The sequence below is a fragment of the Castanea sativa genome, chromosome 2, assembly GCF_040712315.1.
Source record: "Castanea sativa cultivar Marrone di Chiusa Pesio chromosome 2, ASM4071231v1".
NCBI classification, from domain to species: Eukaryota; Viridiplantae; Streptophyta; class Magnoliopsida; order Fagales; family Fagaceae; genus Castanea; species Castanea sativa.
In genome coordinates this window covers 21947191-21960679 of record NC_134014.1, presented here as the reverse complement: position 1 = coordinate 21960679, position 13489 = coordinate 21947191, and the positions used below count along the sequence as shown (strand labels likewise).

The 13489-nt window shown below is 31.2% G+C and overlaps 1 protein-coding gene across 1 annotated transcript; it reads left to right on the top strand.

Annotated features, from left to right (window-relative positions):
* The first annotated feature begins 5475 nt into the window (after positions 1–5475).
* On the top strand, positions 5476–9983 carry LOC142626240 (uncharacterized). The gene is made up of 5 exons (XM_075800043.1): positions 5476–5907; positions 7608–8405; positions 8948–9133; positions 9302–9427; positions 9578–9983. Exons 1-5 carry the CDS (start codon positions 5845–5847, stop codon positions 9683–9685), a joined length of 1281 nt encoding a protein of 426 aa, XP_075656158.1. The 5' UTR covers positions 5476–5844; the 3' UTR covers positions 9686–9983.
* Positions 9984–13489: the final 3506 nt, after the last annotated feature.

Sequence of the window (13489 nt, the reverse complement as noted above, 5' to 3'; positions counted from 1 at the left end):
GGCCAAAGATCTCTAGTCGAGAATCTTGGCATAATCATAGCCATGTGGAATTGAGGGTGCACTTGAACAATACCTTACTAGCTAGCTAGCTAAGTCATAAGTCATCTCATCCCCTCAGTGCTGGAATATATATATGTTTTTTCCTTTTGCATATTAAGAATTAGCGTAATGCAGTAAAACATGATATTAGAATGAATCCAAAGCATTAAGCAAGCATACTTTTTCACTGTCAAGATGATTTTTCACCTAGCACGCGAACCACTTCATCATTCAAACGAATTTTAGCCAAAATAGGCAAAATGAAAGCTGTCTAGAAGGGAATTTCCATTGCCATGCCATTATATATGCCATATTGGAAAAAGATTAAGTACTGGTGGAACTTAACCACATTAATAGCAATAGCATTAAGCAATACCCCAAAGCAAGTGGAGGATAATATTGAGACTGACATATCTTTTGCGCCAAACGCATGCACGAGACATTTATTGGCTAAAAAAAGGAGAGGGGATCGTGTGCTATATGTACATATATGAAAGGAGTTTAGGAAAATAGTTAAGAAGATACGTTGTTGATGCAGAGTAACCTAGAGTGATCATAGACTTTATTTTCGTGGGTGCTTATTTAGTTGTCATTCTTTTGCACTGATTTGGGAATCAGAAGCGGTTCCTCCTTTTCGGTTTGAGCTTTGTAATTCTGTTCTTACTTTGTACTCTCACATGCTGTCTATAATCTATATGAGAGCGACTGCCCCCCAACACAAAAAAGATATCTGACTTAAGGATCAAAAAAAAAAAATCATTATTGCTTTACATTTGAGTAGAGCTAGGGTTGTAAATGATAGGATCAACGATTAAATGAGTCAACTTTAATAAAGTGTTCATGAACAATCTCATTAGTATAAGGCTCTTTTTAAGCATATATAATATTATATGTTTATATGTATACATGAATAAAAGTATACTTATGCATACTTGATACTGAATTGTGTAAATTTGTAAACAAATTCATAAGATATGAAATTTTTAAAATTTTAAATTATTGATGATATAAAGAGTCCATTTCATAATTAAAATTTTATATAATTTTTAACAATACAAGGTTGGTGAATCCTTTTTTTTTTTTTTAAGTTCTTAACTAATAATCATTCTATCTAATTAACTTAGATAACAAAATCTCAAGTACAATTTAATTACAAATTATTAGCATAGGTTTGTGAAGAGGTGAAAAATTTTAGTGGTGATGTTTACCATATATAGGAAAAGAATAAATTAATCAATTACTATTAATTATCAAAGATTTTAGAAGGTGTAAAAAAGTTTATTCACGTGTTTACCATATAAAGGGGGAGAGTTAGTTAATCAGTTATTAGCATAGATTTGTAAATGAGAAAAAAATGTAGTCACATGTTTACCATATATAGGAAAAGAATTAGTTAATCAATTATTAGCATGGATTTCTGAGGAGGTAAACTTTTTTGGTAGTAATGTTTACTATATATAGAAAAGGAATAAGTTAATCAATTAATTATAATTAGCATGGGTTTGTGAAGGGGTAAGAAATTTTAGTCCTAATGTTTACTATGTATAGAAAAAGAATAAGTTAATCAATTATTAGCATGGTTTATGAAGGGATAAAAAATTTTAGTCTTAAAGTTTACTATATCTAAAGAAAGAATAAGCTAATCAATTATTAGGGTTTGTGAAGGGGTATAAATTCTTGTAATGATGTTTACTATATCTAGAAAAAGAATACGTTAATTAATTATTAGCATGGATTTGTGATGGGGTAAAACAAAATTGTCATGATGTATACCATATATAGGGAAAAAAAGTTAATCAAGTAGCTACTTAATCAAATTTGAGTTTGTTTGATAAGAAAATGAATCAAACTTATGTAAGACTCAGTTTGACTTGCCTCTATACATCCCTAAATAGAGCTAATAGCAAGCTATCTAGAAAATAAAAAAAATAACTTCAAATATTAAAGAAAGAAAAAAACAATTGTTGATGTTGTGTGTTGTAGTTGGTATATAATAAAAGTAACGTTAGTGATAGGCTCATGTAAAAGTGATTCTAATTATAACTTGTCAACTTAACAAGTTGTGAAAAAAGTTCTCTCTCTACGAACACAAGGTAAGGAGCATTTTTTTTTTCAAGAAGAAGGTAAGGAGCATTTGATATATCATCAAATAAGTTTTTAATACGTTTTTCAAAAAATAAATCAAACATTTTACAAACATTAAGAAAAGTACAAATAATTACAATAAATTTATGTGTGTAACTCAATGAATTGGTAAATGCATTTTTCCTTTTAAAAAAGTACACATTTCAATTTATAATTGAATATTTATTATTTCTCAAAATTACCTAGTTAAATAGATTTATATATATATATATATATATATATATATATATATATATATATATATATATATATATATATATATATATAGTTAGTGGAGGATCAAAAGACGGAGTTTGAACCACATACATAAACCACCACAAAAGATGCTACGGCTATGATTGAACCCCCTAGCTAAGTAGGTTGATAGGGTAGCTTGTGTTTTGTTTCAACCGTGTCGACCAAAAATAAAGAATTGTGCATCTTAATTTAGGTTTCGAGCATTCACATTACACATCCCATGAGAGGTAGTATGGTTAGGCAATGACACATGGATTCTCGAATCTATGTGTCATTGCATACCATGGTCACCGTGTACAGACCTTTTTTTATACACAATCAATTTTAGCCATACAGCATGATGGAGACGTGGGCAAAGCATGTATTTCTAAATTCTAAATACTTTTGAGTCCAATCGAAATGCAACGTGTAGCTTTAATTTGTTCCCAATAACTCAATCTTACACTGCAGGATATGCAAACTGCAAAGTGTTTTTTTTTTTAACAAAATATTTTGTCTCATTGGTAATGACATGCATGACATACTTGTATAGTTCAAGATGTGTTGGATTAATTAATACAACACATAAGCAAGATTTGCTAGGATGTGCTGGGATTAATTAATACAGCACATAATTAAGCAACTAAGAGGTAGGAAATTCGGCATTCTTCCCTAGCTAGTATATTGATTACTGAATTTGCTTTTTGATGGTCAATAACAAAAGATCATTTTGCTTACACAAAAGATGTAGGTCAAAATCATGCATATAGTTACCGCTGTAGAGTTGGGCAATTAAGTTAGTACTTTTCTATGCAAGTACTAAGTGCTTGGAGGAACAAAAGGAGTGGATTTGAGTTGTTGGAATCCTAATATATATAATTTTAACCATTTAAAAAAACAAAAATCATGGAGTAAATGTGAAACTTTTTTTTAAGGGGTTTTACTAATGTATGTCTTTAGGGTATAAATTAATAAACTATTTTAAAAAAAATTTTATAGAAAAATAAAAAAGTAACTAACTGATTTGACAGTTTTTTCAAATTTTTATAAATTTTATTTTAAATAGATGGTTATTATATGCTTTAGGAGAATATATTAACTGGACTCTTTTTTTTAATATTATATTTAAGTTTAGTGTTTAAGTTTACTTTTTACTCAACTATTAAAGTACAAATGTAAGAAAAAAATAAGAAAAAAAAAAGAGATAAAAAGACAGTGCTCATGGGGCCATTTTTTGGTCAAATGTCATACCCTATTGGCTTATTCGAAGAATAAATCCATAGGGAATTTTTTCCGTTTCTTGGTAAACCCATAGGGAACTTTATTGAACAGGCACGACGCATTATCATATAAGAAAAAAAAATCATAAATTGATGGTCACTTTCCAAAATTCATTACACCCATAAATATGGACAGTTCTAACCTCTATTGAAAGTAAATGTACAATACTATTATGCATTTATGCTACAAACACAAGGCTCTAATTATTGACCCCCACACTAAAATTAAAAAGAAATCCAAGTTACATTTTTTAGTGTTTTTAATAGAGATATTCAAAGTTCAAATAATTTATCTCTAATTATTTATGTATTAAAAAATAAAAGATAAAACGAGTTTTCTATTGACATGACCAATTCTTTAATGCTTATAATTTATGATATATGTTTCTCAAAACAAAAATTATGATATATGAATAGCAAAATTAATCTATATATATATATATATATATATAGAAAACTTAGAGAAAATCTAATTAGATTCTCAATTTTGCGTCATATGTCTCATTTAATTTTTAATTTTTTACTAGGTGAATTATTGAGTGTAAAATCACTTTCAATTTTTTTAAAGGCACGTTCAATTAAAAACTGATCAAAAAATAAAAACATTAATAACTTATAAGTAAATAGATTATAATTTACATTTAAGTCAAGATTTTGAGACAATTTGTAGACCAATTTACATTTTGATCCTTAAAGTTTAGAGTTATTTTCATTTTAGTCTCTTAAATTTGAAAATTTCATAAAACAAAAAATGAAGAAAAAACGTTGTTTTAGTGACATTTTACCATCAAATCAATCATAGAAATGGTCATATTAAAATTAGAATCAAACTTAGTGGATCAAAATTAAAAACTTTAAACTTAGGGATCTAAAAATAACCCCAAACACTAAAACTAAAAAAATATAATTTAGTCAAACTCGGAAGAGTGTTGTATTGTGTATATCTGAAATGATATAGTGATGATACTTTCAAGCATATCACATTGATGATGACTATTAATTACACTATGATTTCCCAAAGAAAGAAAGAAGAAAAAAAAAAACCAAAATTTTTAATTAAAAAAATTATAAAAAGAAGTTGCAGCTAGAAATCTGTTACTATTCAAAGTGAAGTAGTGTTATGGGCACGCCATTGTTGTAACAACTTCACAACAAAATGTAAGTGACAAGTTGTTATTGGTTTTCACAAACTTAAGTAACAAACTCGTATTGGTTCTTGTATGCGAAACTGTTGTGGCGGTAGCGTTATTCTCGAGAACCTTATCAAAGTCATGCCAATAATGAAAAATGTTATGTTCATAATATTTTGATAAAATTTTTACAACAAATCCTAAATAATAGATTATTACTGATATGTAAAAAAGTAATTTTAATAATAAATTCAAATTAAAATCAGTACTAACTTACAATTTAAAATTTGTTGTGAAACTAATAATTCTTGGCCAGGAATAGCAGTTGATGTCTTGTCAACCAGAATACTGCTGAGGCGAGGCGACCGTTACGCTATAATGCTTAATGGGATCAGTGACACTTGTCAAGAACCCCTCACCTAGCCTGATATGATAGTAAAAAATAAACAAAGAGAGTTAAAGCACAGAATAATGCTCTCTCTCGCTCTACAATAGCCATTTGCCACACAAATAGGAAGTAAAATTGTGGTCCAGCGCGAGCTTCGGGTTGACCACGCCTACAACACTGCCAGGCTGACGGCTAAGTACGGACACTCGTACCACCTTTGTCTATATATATATATGCGCAACTTTTGCCACCCCATACCTTCCATTTTTCAAGCTAGCTTTTCTGTAACGTCCTACGAGCTTTAGTTTCTCTTACAACAACCAAAAAAGCAAGACTATAATACCCAAAAACCAATACCAAAAACGACTCTCTTTTGTTGTTTTTCTTTTCTCTCTGTATCTTGTCTGTTCTAAACTCCCTTTTCCGTTATTCTGTTTGTTTGTTGTCTTTGATGGAGTTCCTGTTTATTGGGTACGTTTTTGTTCGAGGTTTGGAGCTTATTAGAAAAGGTGTGAAGAGGGGACACATATTTACATGTTTTCACTTGGTGTATTAGAAGGTGGTAGGGTCATAATTTTTAAGGCTAATTCGCCAGCATCGTCATCAATCATCAATCATCATCATCTTTTTCTTCTTCATCATCATCATGCCTAAAGGTGGTGGTACCATGTTGCAGGACGTGATTGACTCACCGGATCAGCTTCCCCTTGTAATAACTCTTTCTTAATTCTTTCTCATGTTCTTCATGCATATCCTACATAAATATATATATATTCTTCTTCTTTTTGGCTTAATAACAATTAATGCATTCATATTTGTTTCATGTTTTTTTCCAAACCCAATTTAATTGGCTTATTTGATCATGTTCTGCAAGTGAAGTTGGATTTCAATTTGTTTTGAAGCCGGGTTTTGATCTCCAAAGTTTCTTACTTTCCTAAAAACATTCATTTATGCATGTTTGTCACGAGAACTAATTTACCTAAACAAATTTACGATTGATTTGCTATGAGTTTCATTCATGTTCATATTTTTGATGCAGTACTTTCTTATCTTTTCAACTTCTTTTTTCTTATACTAATGCTTCTTTGGATGAAAATTGAAATTATAGGTCTTGTTAGTTGAAATCTTTCTTCTCAAGTTTCCCAAGGTTGCTTTCCCCCTTCATTCCCTTTTCCTTCTCTTGTTCTCATCCTTTTTGCTCGATCTTCCCCATCCGTACTAACTTTCCTCATTTGATCTTATTATTGATTGTGTAGCTTAATATTTACATTCCCAAAAAGTTCAATGTATATTCTATTGATTTTTTTTTTCTTTACAAATTCCTATATTTTGGAGAGATATAAACTGTAAAAGTACCGTACTGAGTTTTTACATCACAGCCGTTGATTAGTATTTTTATTGGCCATTTGAACTATGTTAAATATACGCAGCTTCCTGAAGAATTTGCAGTGCTAATGGATTTTTCTCTTATCTCTTTTCTTTTTTTTACTTTTTCATCCCTTTTAAGACAATGATATTTTGATTCAGAGGAGAAAAGGATGCATAAGAAACTTGCTATTCATTTGATTCAGTCACACGGTTCGATATAACATTCACTCAAAAGACAATATTGCATTCTTCTATCCCCACCAAATTGTCATTATCCAAGGCCACCATTGTAGCTTAGTATTCCAATCCTGACTTTGCTTGTACTAATTTCAAATATGCCTTTAATTATTTGTGGAATATGTAGCTTTTTATGCTTCTCTATTAAGCTTTCTAATTATGATTCTTTTGGTTAGTAAGATTGATGATGGGGTATATGTCAAGCATTACGTATTGATAAGATAATGTGATCATTTTAGTGCCTTTCAATTCTGAGTTTTTGTACAGACTGGGCTATTTCTATATTTTGAACAAAACTTACATACCATGAGCTTCCTTCTTTGTTTATGATATTGATTTTTTGCTAATATTGGGTACCTTTATTAGTACACGTCACATGAAGCACAAATGCACATCTTTTTCTACTTTGCACAAAAAAGAGACCTTGAAACCATCCACTTTTGGAGAACTTAAATGTTTTTGATCATATATGGATACAAAAGATTGGTACACGGTAACCACACCATAAACCAGGTAAAAGCTAAAAGGAGTGGGCTGAAATAAAAAGAAGTGCAACATAATTAAAGAATATTAGCCTTCAGTTTTGACCATGGATTTCTTTTCAAATCATGGTTTGCGAATTGAGGCATTATGTCTATCAATAAATAGGAATTAGATTCAAACCCATAAGAGATAATTATGAAGAATGGTGCATCTATTTTGCTTAAAGTTAAGGTTCATTGTAATCTTATTACTGATGTTAAGTCTGCACAGTTGCATTTATTTATATTCATGATGTTAATATTACTTTACAATGTTTTGCAGGATGAAATTTCAAGTCCAATCAGTGCTCAAATTTTCGACATTTGTGACCCAGAACTCTTCCCTGAGACCTTACCGAATTCTGAGGTCACTTCTAGCTCAAACTGTTGCTATGAAGAGAATTCCTATGCCACAAATATTCCGTTACCTCAAGATATAGACGCTAAGTACAATGGTTACCAAGATAACAATTGCAATCCTAATACAACCTCCAACCCTGCCCCCGCAACCACCAGCACCAGCACTACCACCACTGCCACCAACACTAACAACACCACCAACAATAGTAGCAATCTGTCAATAATATTTGATTCCCAGGAAGAAATTGATAATGAAATCTCTGCTTCCATAGACTTCACTCCTTCCCCTTCTTTTTCTGTCCCACCATTTCTTGCCAACCAACAAGACCAATTTGATTTCTCTTCAGTGCAGCCTCAAATTCCTTTATCAGAGTCTATTGTTGAGGGTCTCTCACAGTACCCTGCGGAGCCAGTTGCACCTCTTATGGGGGCTCCCTTATCATCTGTTTTTGATGAGGATTGTTTGTCTTCTGTGCCCTCTTATGTGCCTTTGAATCCTCCATCTTCTTCTTGCTCTTTTCTCGGCCCTTCCTTGGGTACATACATGTCTGCTGGGGCCTTGAATGCTGCTGCATTATCTGCTGACAATTCTGGGATTTTTGTTGGAAGCATTCTTATGGGTTCTGAACTGCAACCTCAAGAATTCGATTATCAGGGAGAAACTGGAGGACTTTACTGTCCAGATTCTATGCAAAGGGTATTCAACACTGGAGACCTTCAGGTACTAGCAGTTCTGTTGGACTACTTTGATGCCTATTCTTATAGATATGTCTTATCTTCTCCTCCATAGGAACCAAATTTGACATTTTGATTCAATGTTTTAGAGTTAAGGAATCCACTTTATAGGGCGATAGGGATTTGAACTACAAAAAGAGCATTTATTTTTATGCTGCACTAGGTAGCTAGTTGTGAAGTTGACCAGCATGGTCAAAGAATTCTTTAGGATTGAAAATTCTAGACTATTAAATTTATGACCTTCTTGCCATCGATTTTACATGTCTCTCATATGGGATTCAAATTGAGTATGGCAAGAGATAACTAGATTAGGAGGGCCATCAAATCCAACTAGTTATCCATCCATTTATTTGAGTTAACAGTGATCTGTAGGGAGAGCAGCTTCACTAGGGAGTTGGGACAAAATAGAAGAATATCAATGCTTTAGATAAATTATCACCCTAACATGGCGTAAGAAGTAAACATTTTGGATTGTATTTGTATGAAATAGGGACTTTTCTTAATTTTCCTTCCCAATTTTTCTTTTAGGCACTTAGTACTGAGAGTCAGCAACTGATGGGCAAGGCTGGGGGTTCTACTCCATTAGCATCAGAAATTTCAAGTCTGGAAGACACAACTTTCAAAGTTGGAAAACTCTCTGTGGAACAAAGGAAAGAGAAGATCCATAGGTATATGAAGAAGAGGAATGAGAGGAACTTCAGCAAGAAGATAAAGGTATACTCTCCCTCTTTCTCTGTTATGCACAAAACAAGAACCTATGAATTCACTACCATCATTAATGATATTTAGCTCCATATTGAAGCATAGCTTATGTGCTTGCATGTTTGTTTCTCGTAAATCGTCTAAAAATTTTAGTTACTAATGGTGCAACCATATGTGCAGTATGCTTGTCGCAAAACACTAGCAGACAGCAGACCTCGAGTCAGAGGAAGATTTGCAAAGAATGATGACTTTGGAGAGGCACATAGGCCTGCTTGTAGCAATCATGAGGAGGATGATGATGATGAAGTAAGATTTATTACACATGAATCACTTATATTCAACAATGACATGTGTAAAATTCCCCAAAACTTTAAAATTTTAATGGATCAATTTTTCCAATTCAAAAAATAGTTCATAATTAATCCTCTAATCCTACATTTTTATTTTTCTCTACAGGTAGTTGTGAAAGAAGAAGAGGAAATGGTAGATTCATCAGATATCTTTGCTCATATTAGTGGAGTGAACTCCTTTAAATGCAACTATCCAATTCAATCCTGGATATGACTTGATAGTTTTTTTCAACATTAAACATTATTACAATTTTGCAGGACCCTCTTTCAGCCTGGATGTATCTGTCTAGGTTTTTTTTTTCCTTTTTGTTTTATGTTTTCTTTTTGTTTTTTTTTTTTTAAGAAAGAAAAATAATAATTGGGTCAGTTACATATATATATATATATATATATTTATAAATAATTGTCAGGATTATATATTAAAGTGAATAACAATGTAGCTTTGTATATACTACTACTACATCACTTGTACCAACTTCAAAATCCAATAGTTGTACAATGGCAATCTTAATTACTGGAAATAGTACTAATGGAGCAAAATTTAGTTTGGACAGTGAGTACATGCTTGAATTCACAGGCATTGAATACTCTTTGAACTGGGCAACAGATATGGCAAACATAGCCACAGTGAAAAACAATTTTTTTTTATTTGTGCTATTGACATATATGGTGTTGAATGGGCTTGTGGTCACTGTTTATATAAACAATTTGTTTAACAACTTATAATATATAGGACCCACATGGAATCTACAAAATCTAAATAAATCCTTATCATGAACTAAGGGGGTGTTTGGTATATGAACTTAAAAATTGAAAATATGTGTTTGAAAACATGTGTGAAAATACATGTGGGTGAAAAAGTGTATGAAAATACATGTAATGTTGTCTAAAAACTGAAAACATGTATTTGAGTGGGTATACCAAATAGGGCCCAACTTTCTCTGGGCTTTCCTTACATGGGCCTTATTTTAGAAGCCTTCCCAACAATTGACACCCTTTCCACCCCTTAAAAATTAAAATGGCAGGAACTGACCTCTTCTTGCCATTGGTGATTGGACATGGAGAGCCGGGGTTTGGACCGACAGAATTGAACTTGTGTCCTTTATCCATTCAAATAAGAAACCTTTGGAGTATAACTTGTTGATTTGGACTCGATGATTGAACATGGAGAGCCACCCAACAAAATTGAACTGGTATTTATTAATCCATTCAAATAAGAAATCTTTGGAGTATAAGAGTATTTACGTCAGTTCATATATAATAGGAAAAAAAAATTAGAATTTACACAGTTTTACCTTAAAGTGACCCACAATTTTGCCAAATCATACTCATTTGTGAAAATAATAATAATAATAATAATAATTGATACATTTTCAAAGCATATTTGCATGTTAAATTTATATTATATTTTCTATAATGTAGATGAAAACCCTTTTTAGTCTAATCCATACTTGATTTTGACACGACCCAACCATACCCATTTGTCAAGCCTTTATTATAAAAAAAATTTTATTGACACATTTTCAACTTTCATGTCTATTAAAGTTATATTATATTTTATATATTGTAAAAAAAAATGTTATTTATATTACTCGACTTGACATTGCAATTCTCATAATATTTTCAATGTCAAATCTACTACTAATATGACTATTTTTTGTGACTTTATTATAAATTTTCTTTTTATTTTTTTCTTTTAATATGTTATATTTTATTCTTAAAACTTTATATATTTAGTTGTTTTTCCTTCTCAAAAAAAAAGTTGTTTTTTTTATTATAAATGATTTGATCTTATATAATGTTTCATAAAAAACAGGTGTACATGCCTTTTTATTTCCCTTCTTTTGTGTAATTATTGACTTAGTAAACTATCAAAAAATAATTACCAAACTATATAAAATTTAGGATATACGTATTATTTAACTTTTAATTTTGGAGTTTTTTTTTCCTTCATTTTTTTTTTTTTTTGGGGGTACTGAATACAAAAGAAGATGTTAAAAAGCACAATAAAGGTTTTTTTGTATGTGAAAAAAAAAAAAAAGCTGACATATTGGATGACCACCCAACCCATCAAAAATCGGATTAGGGTCCTAGAAATCGCAACATATAATATATAATCCCACTCATTTCTTACATGTATCCATTTCTATCCAAACGCGTAATCGGATCAAACCCAAATCCAACGCATTTGCCAAGTCTAGCCATGACACAGTAAACAACCAACGTGGTTCCATATTACTTATCATATCAAATATGAAAAAATTTGTGTACAATTGCAATTGCTACTTTGCTAGTACTTCAGCCGAGGAAGTTGTTTATTATTTCCCTACTTCTCAATTTGTGGCATAATTAAAATTTTCATTATTTGAAGGTGAATGTGGTACACATTAATCATAATAGATTTCACTTATAGCTTGTTTAGACGAGAAGAATTGAGGGGGAATGGAATAAATAATAATAATAATTTTTCTCTCATTTTGTTGTTAAATATGAACATTCCTTATACTCATAAGCTCATTTTTTTAATCCTCCAAAATTTTGAGGAAATAAAGGGAGTTTTTTTTTTTTTTGAGAAACACGCACACGTGCACGCGTGCGCGCACGCGCACACACACACATATAGGGGAAAAGAGATGAGATAAGAGAATACACTTACACGTCAACACCAAAACTGCATGCGGCAGTTAGTGTCGCAGAGCAAGTGATAAACTCCTTCTCAATATTACACCTTACTAATATGGGATGACTCAAAAACACTGAGTTCTTTTTTTATTTGAGAAATACACGCGCGCGCACACACACACACATATATATAAGGGAAGAAAGATGAGATAAGGGAATACACTCATAATACCTTTTTTCTCCTTAATGCCTATATCGGTAGTTTTAATTAAAATTTTATATAATAATAGTGTTGTTATAAAAGAATTTATTTCTTGATGTGCAGGACTACCTAGGATTCCCACTTAGACTAGTCACTCACATGGTAAACCTTAACTAGTCACGCGCGCGCGCACACACACATATATATAGGGGAAGAGGGATGAGACAAGAGAATACACTCACACGCCAACACCAAAACTGCATGCGGCAGTTAGTGTCGCGGAGCAAGTGGTAAATCCCTTCTCAATATCACATCTTACTGATATGGGATAACTCAACAACACTGAGTTCTTTTTTTATTTGAGAAACACACACACACACACACACATATATATAGGGGAAGGGAGATGAAATAAGGAAATACACTCATAATACATTTTTTCTCCTTAATGCCTATATCGCTAGTTTTAATTAAAATTTTATATAATAATAGTGTTGTTATAAAAGAATTTATTTCTTGATGTGCAGGACTACCTAGGATTCCCACCTAGACTAGTCACTCACATGGTAAACCTTGACTAGTCACTCACGTGGTAAACCTTAGGCTTCACCACCTAAAGATTATTTGAATAATATTAATCATAGTCTAAATACAAAATAAGCCATCTAGAGCTTTACTTCCAAGAATTACAATAGATAAAGATAAACATTCCTTAAATGAATCAAACTCAAATACTAAACCAATCATATTTAAGATTGTGAAATTTAATCTCTATCATAACTCAAACTAACTAAATAAAAACATTAAAATCTAAAATTATCAAATAAAAATACAAATAAAATATTGAGATAGATTTTGATTATGCTCTTATATCATATCTTCTCAATTTTCTAATAAGATTACTTTTCATTCAATTCCTTTCCTTTCAAACTAAAGAGAAATAAATATCTAATTTATTTCCATTCTTCTCTATTCTATTTCTATCCTTATATTCCTATAAACTTTCAAACGTAGCGTTGGTGAAGCTTGCAACTAGTTCGTCACTAACTTAGCTCAACAATACAAATCCACAGCATTTAATTTTTCTTTTTGTGTTTTTACAAAGAAAATCTAAAAACTAGTAATCCTTTCTTACTTTGAAATACTGTAAATGTTGTATTTGGATCTTCAAATTTCTAAGATAGGGAAAAGAGT

Excerpts from the sequence above, each read along its gene's own strand:
- LOC142626240 (XM_075800043.1), top strand. The coding sequence starts at position 5,845 with ATGCCTAAAGGTGGTGGTACCATGTTGCAGGACGTGATTGACTCACCG. Across the intron at positions 5,908-7,607 it reads CACCGGATCAGCTTCCCCTT|GATGAAATTTCAAGTCCAAT; the intron begins GTAATAACTCTT and ends AATGTTTTGCAG. Across the intron at positions 9,428-9,577 it reads AGGAGGATGATGATGATGAA|GTAGTTGTGAAAGAAGAAGA; the intron begins GTAAGATTTATT and ends TTTTCTCTACAG.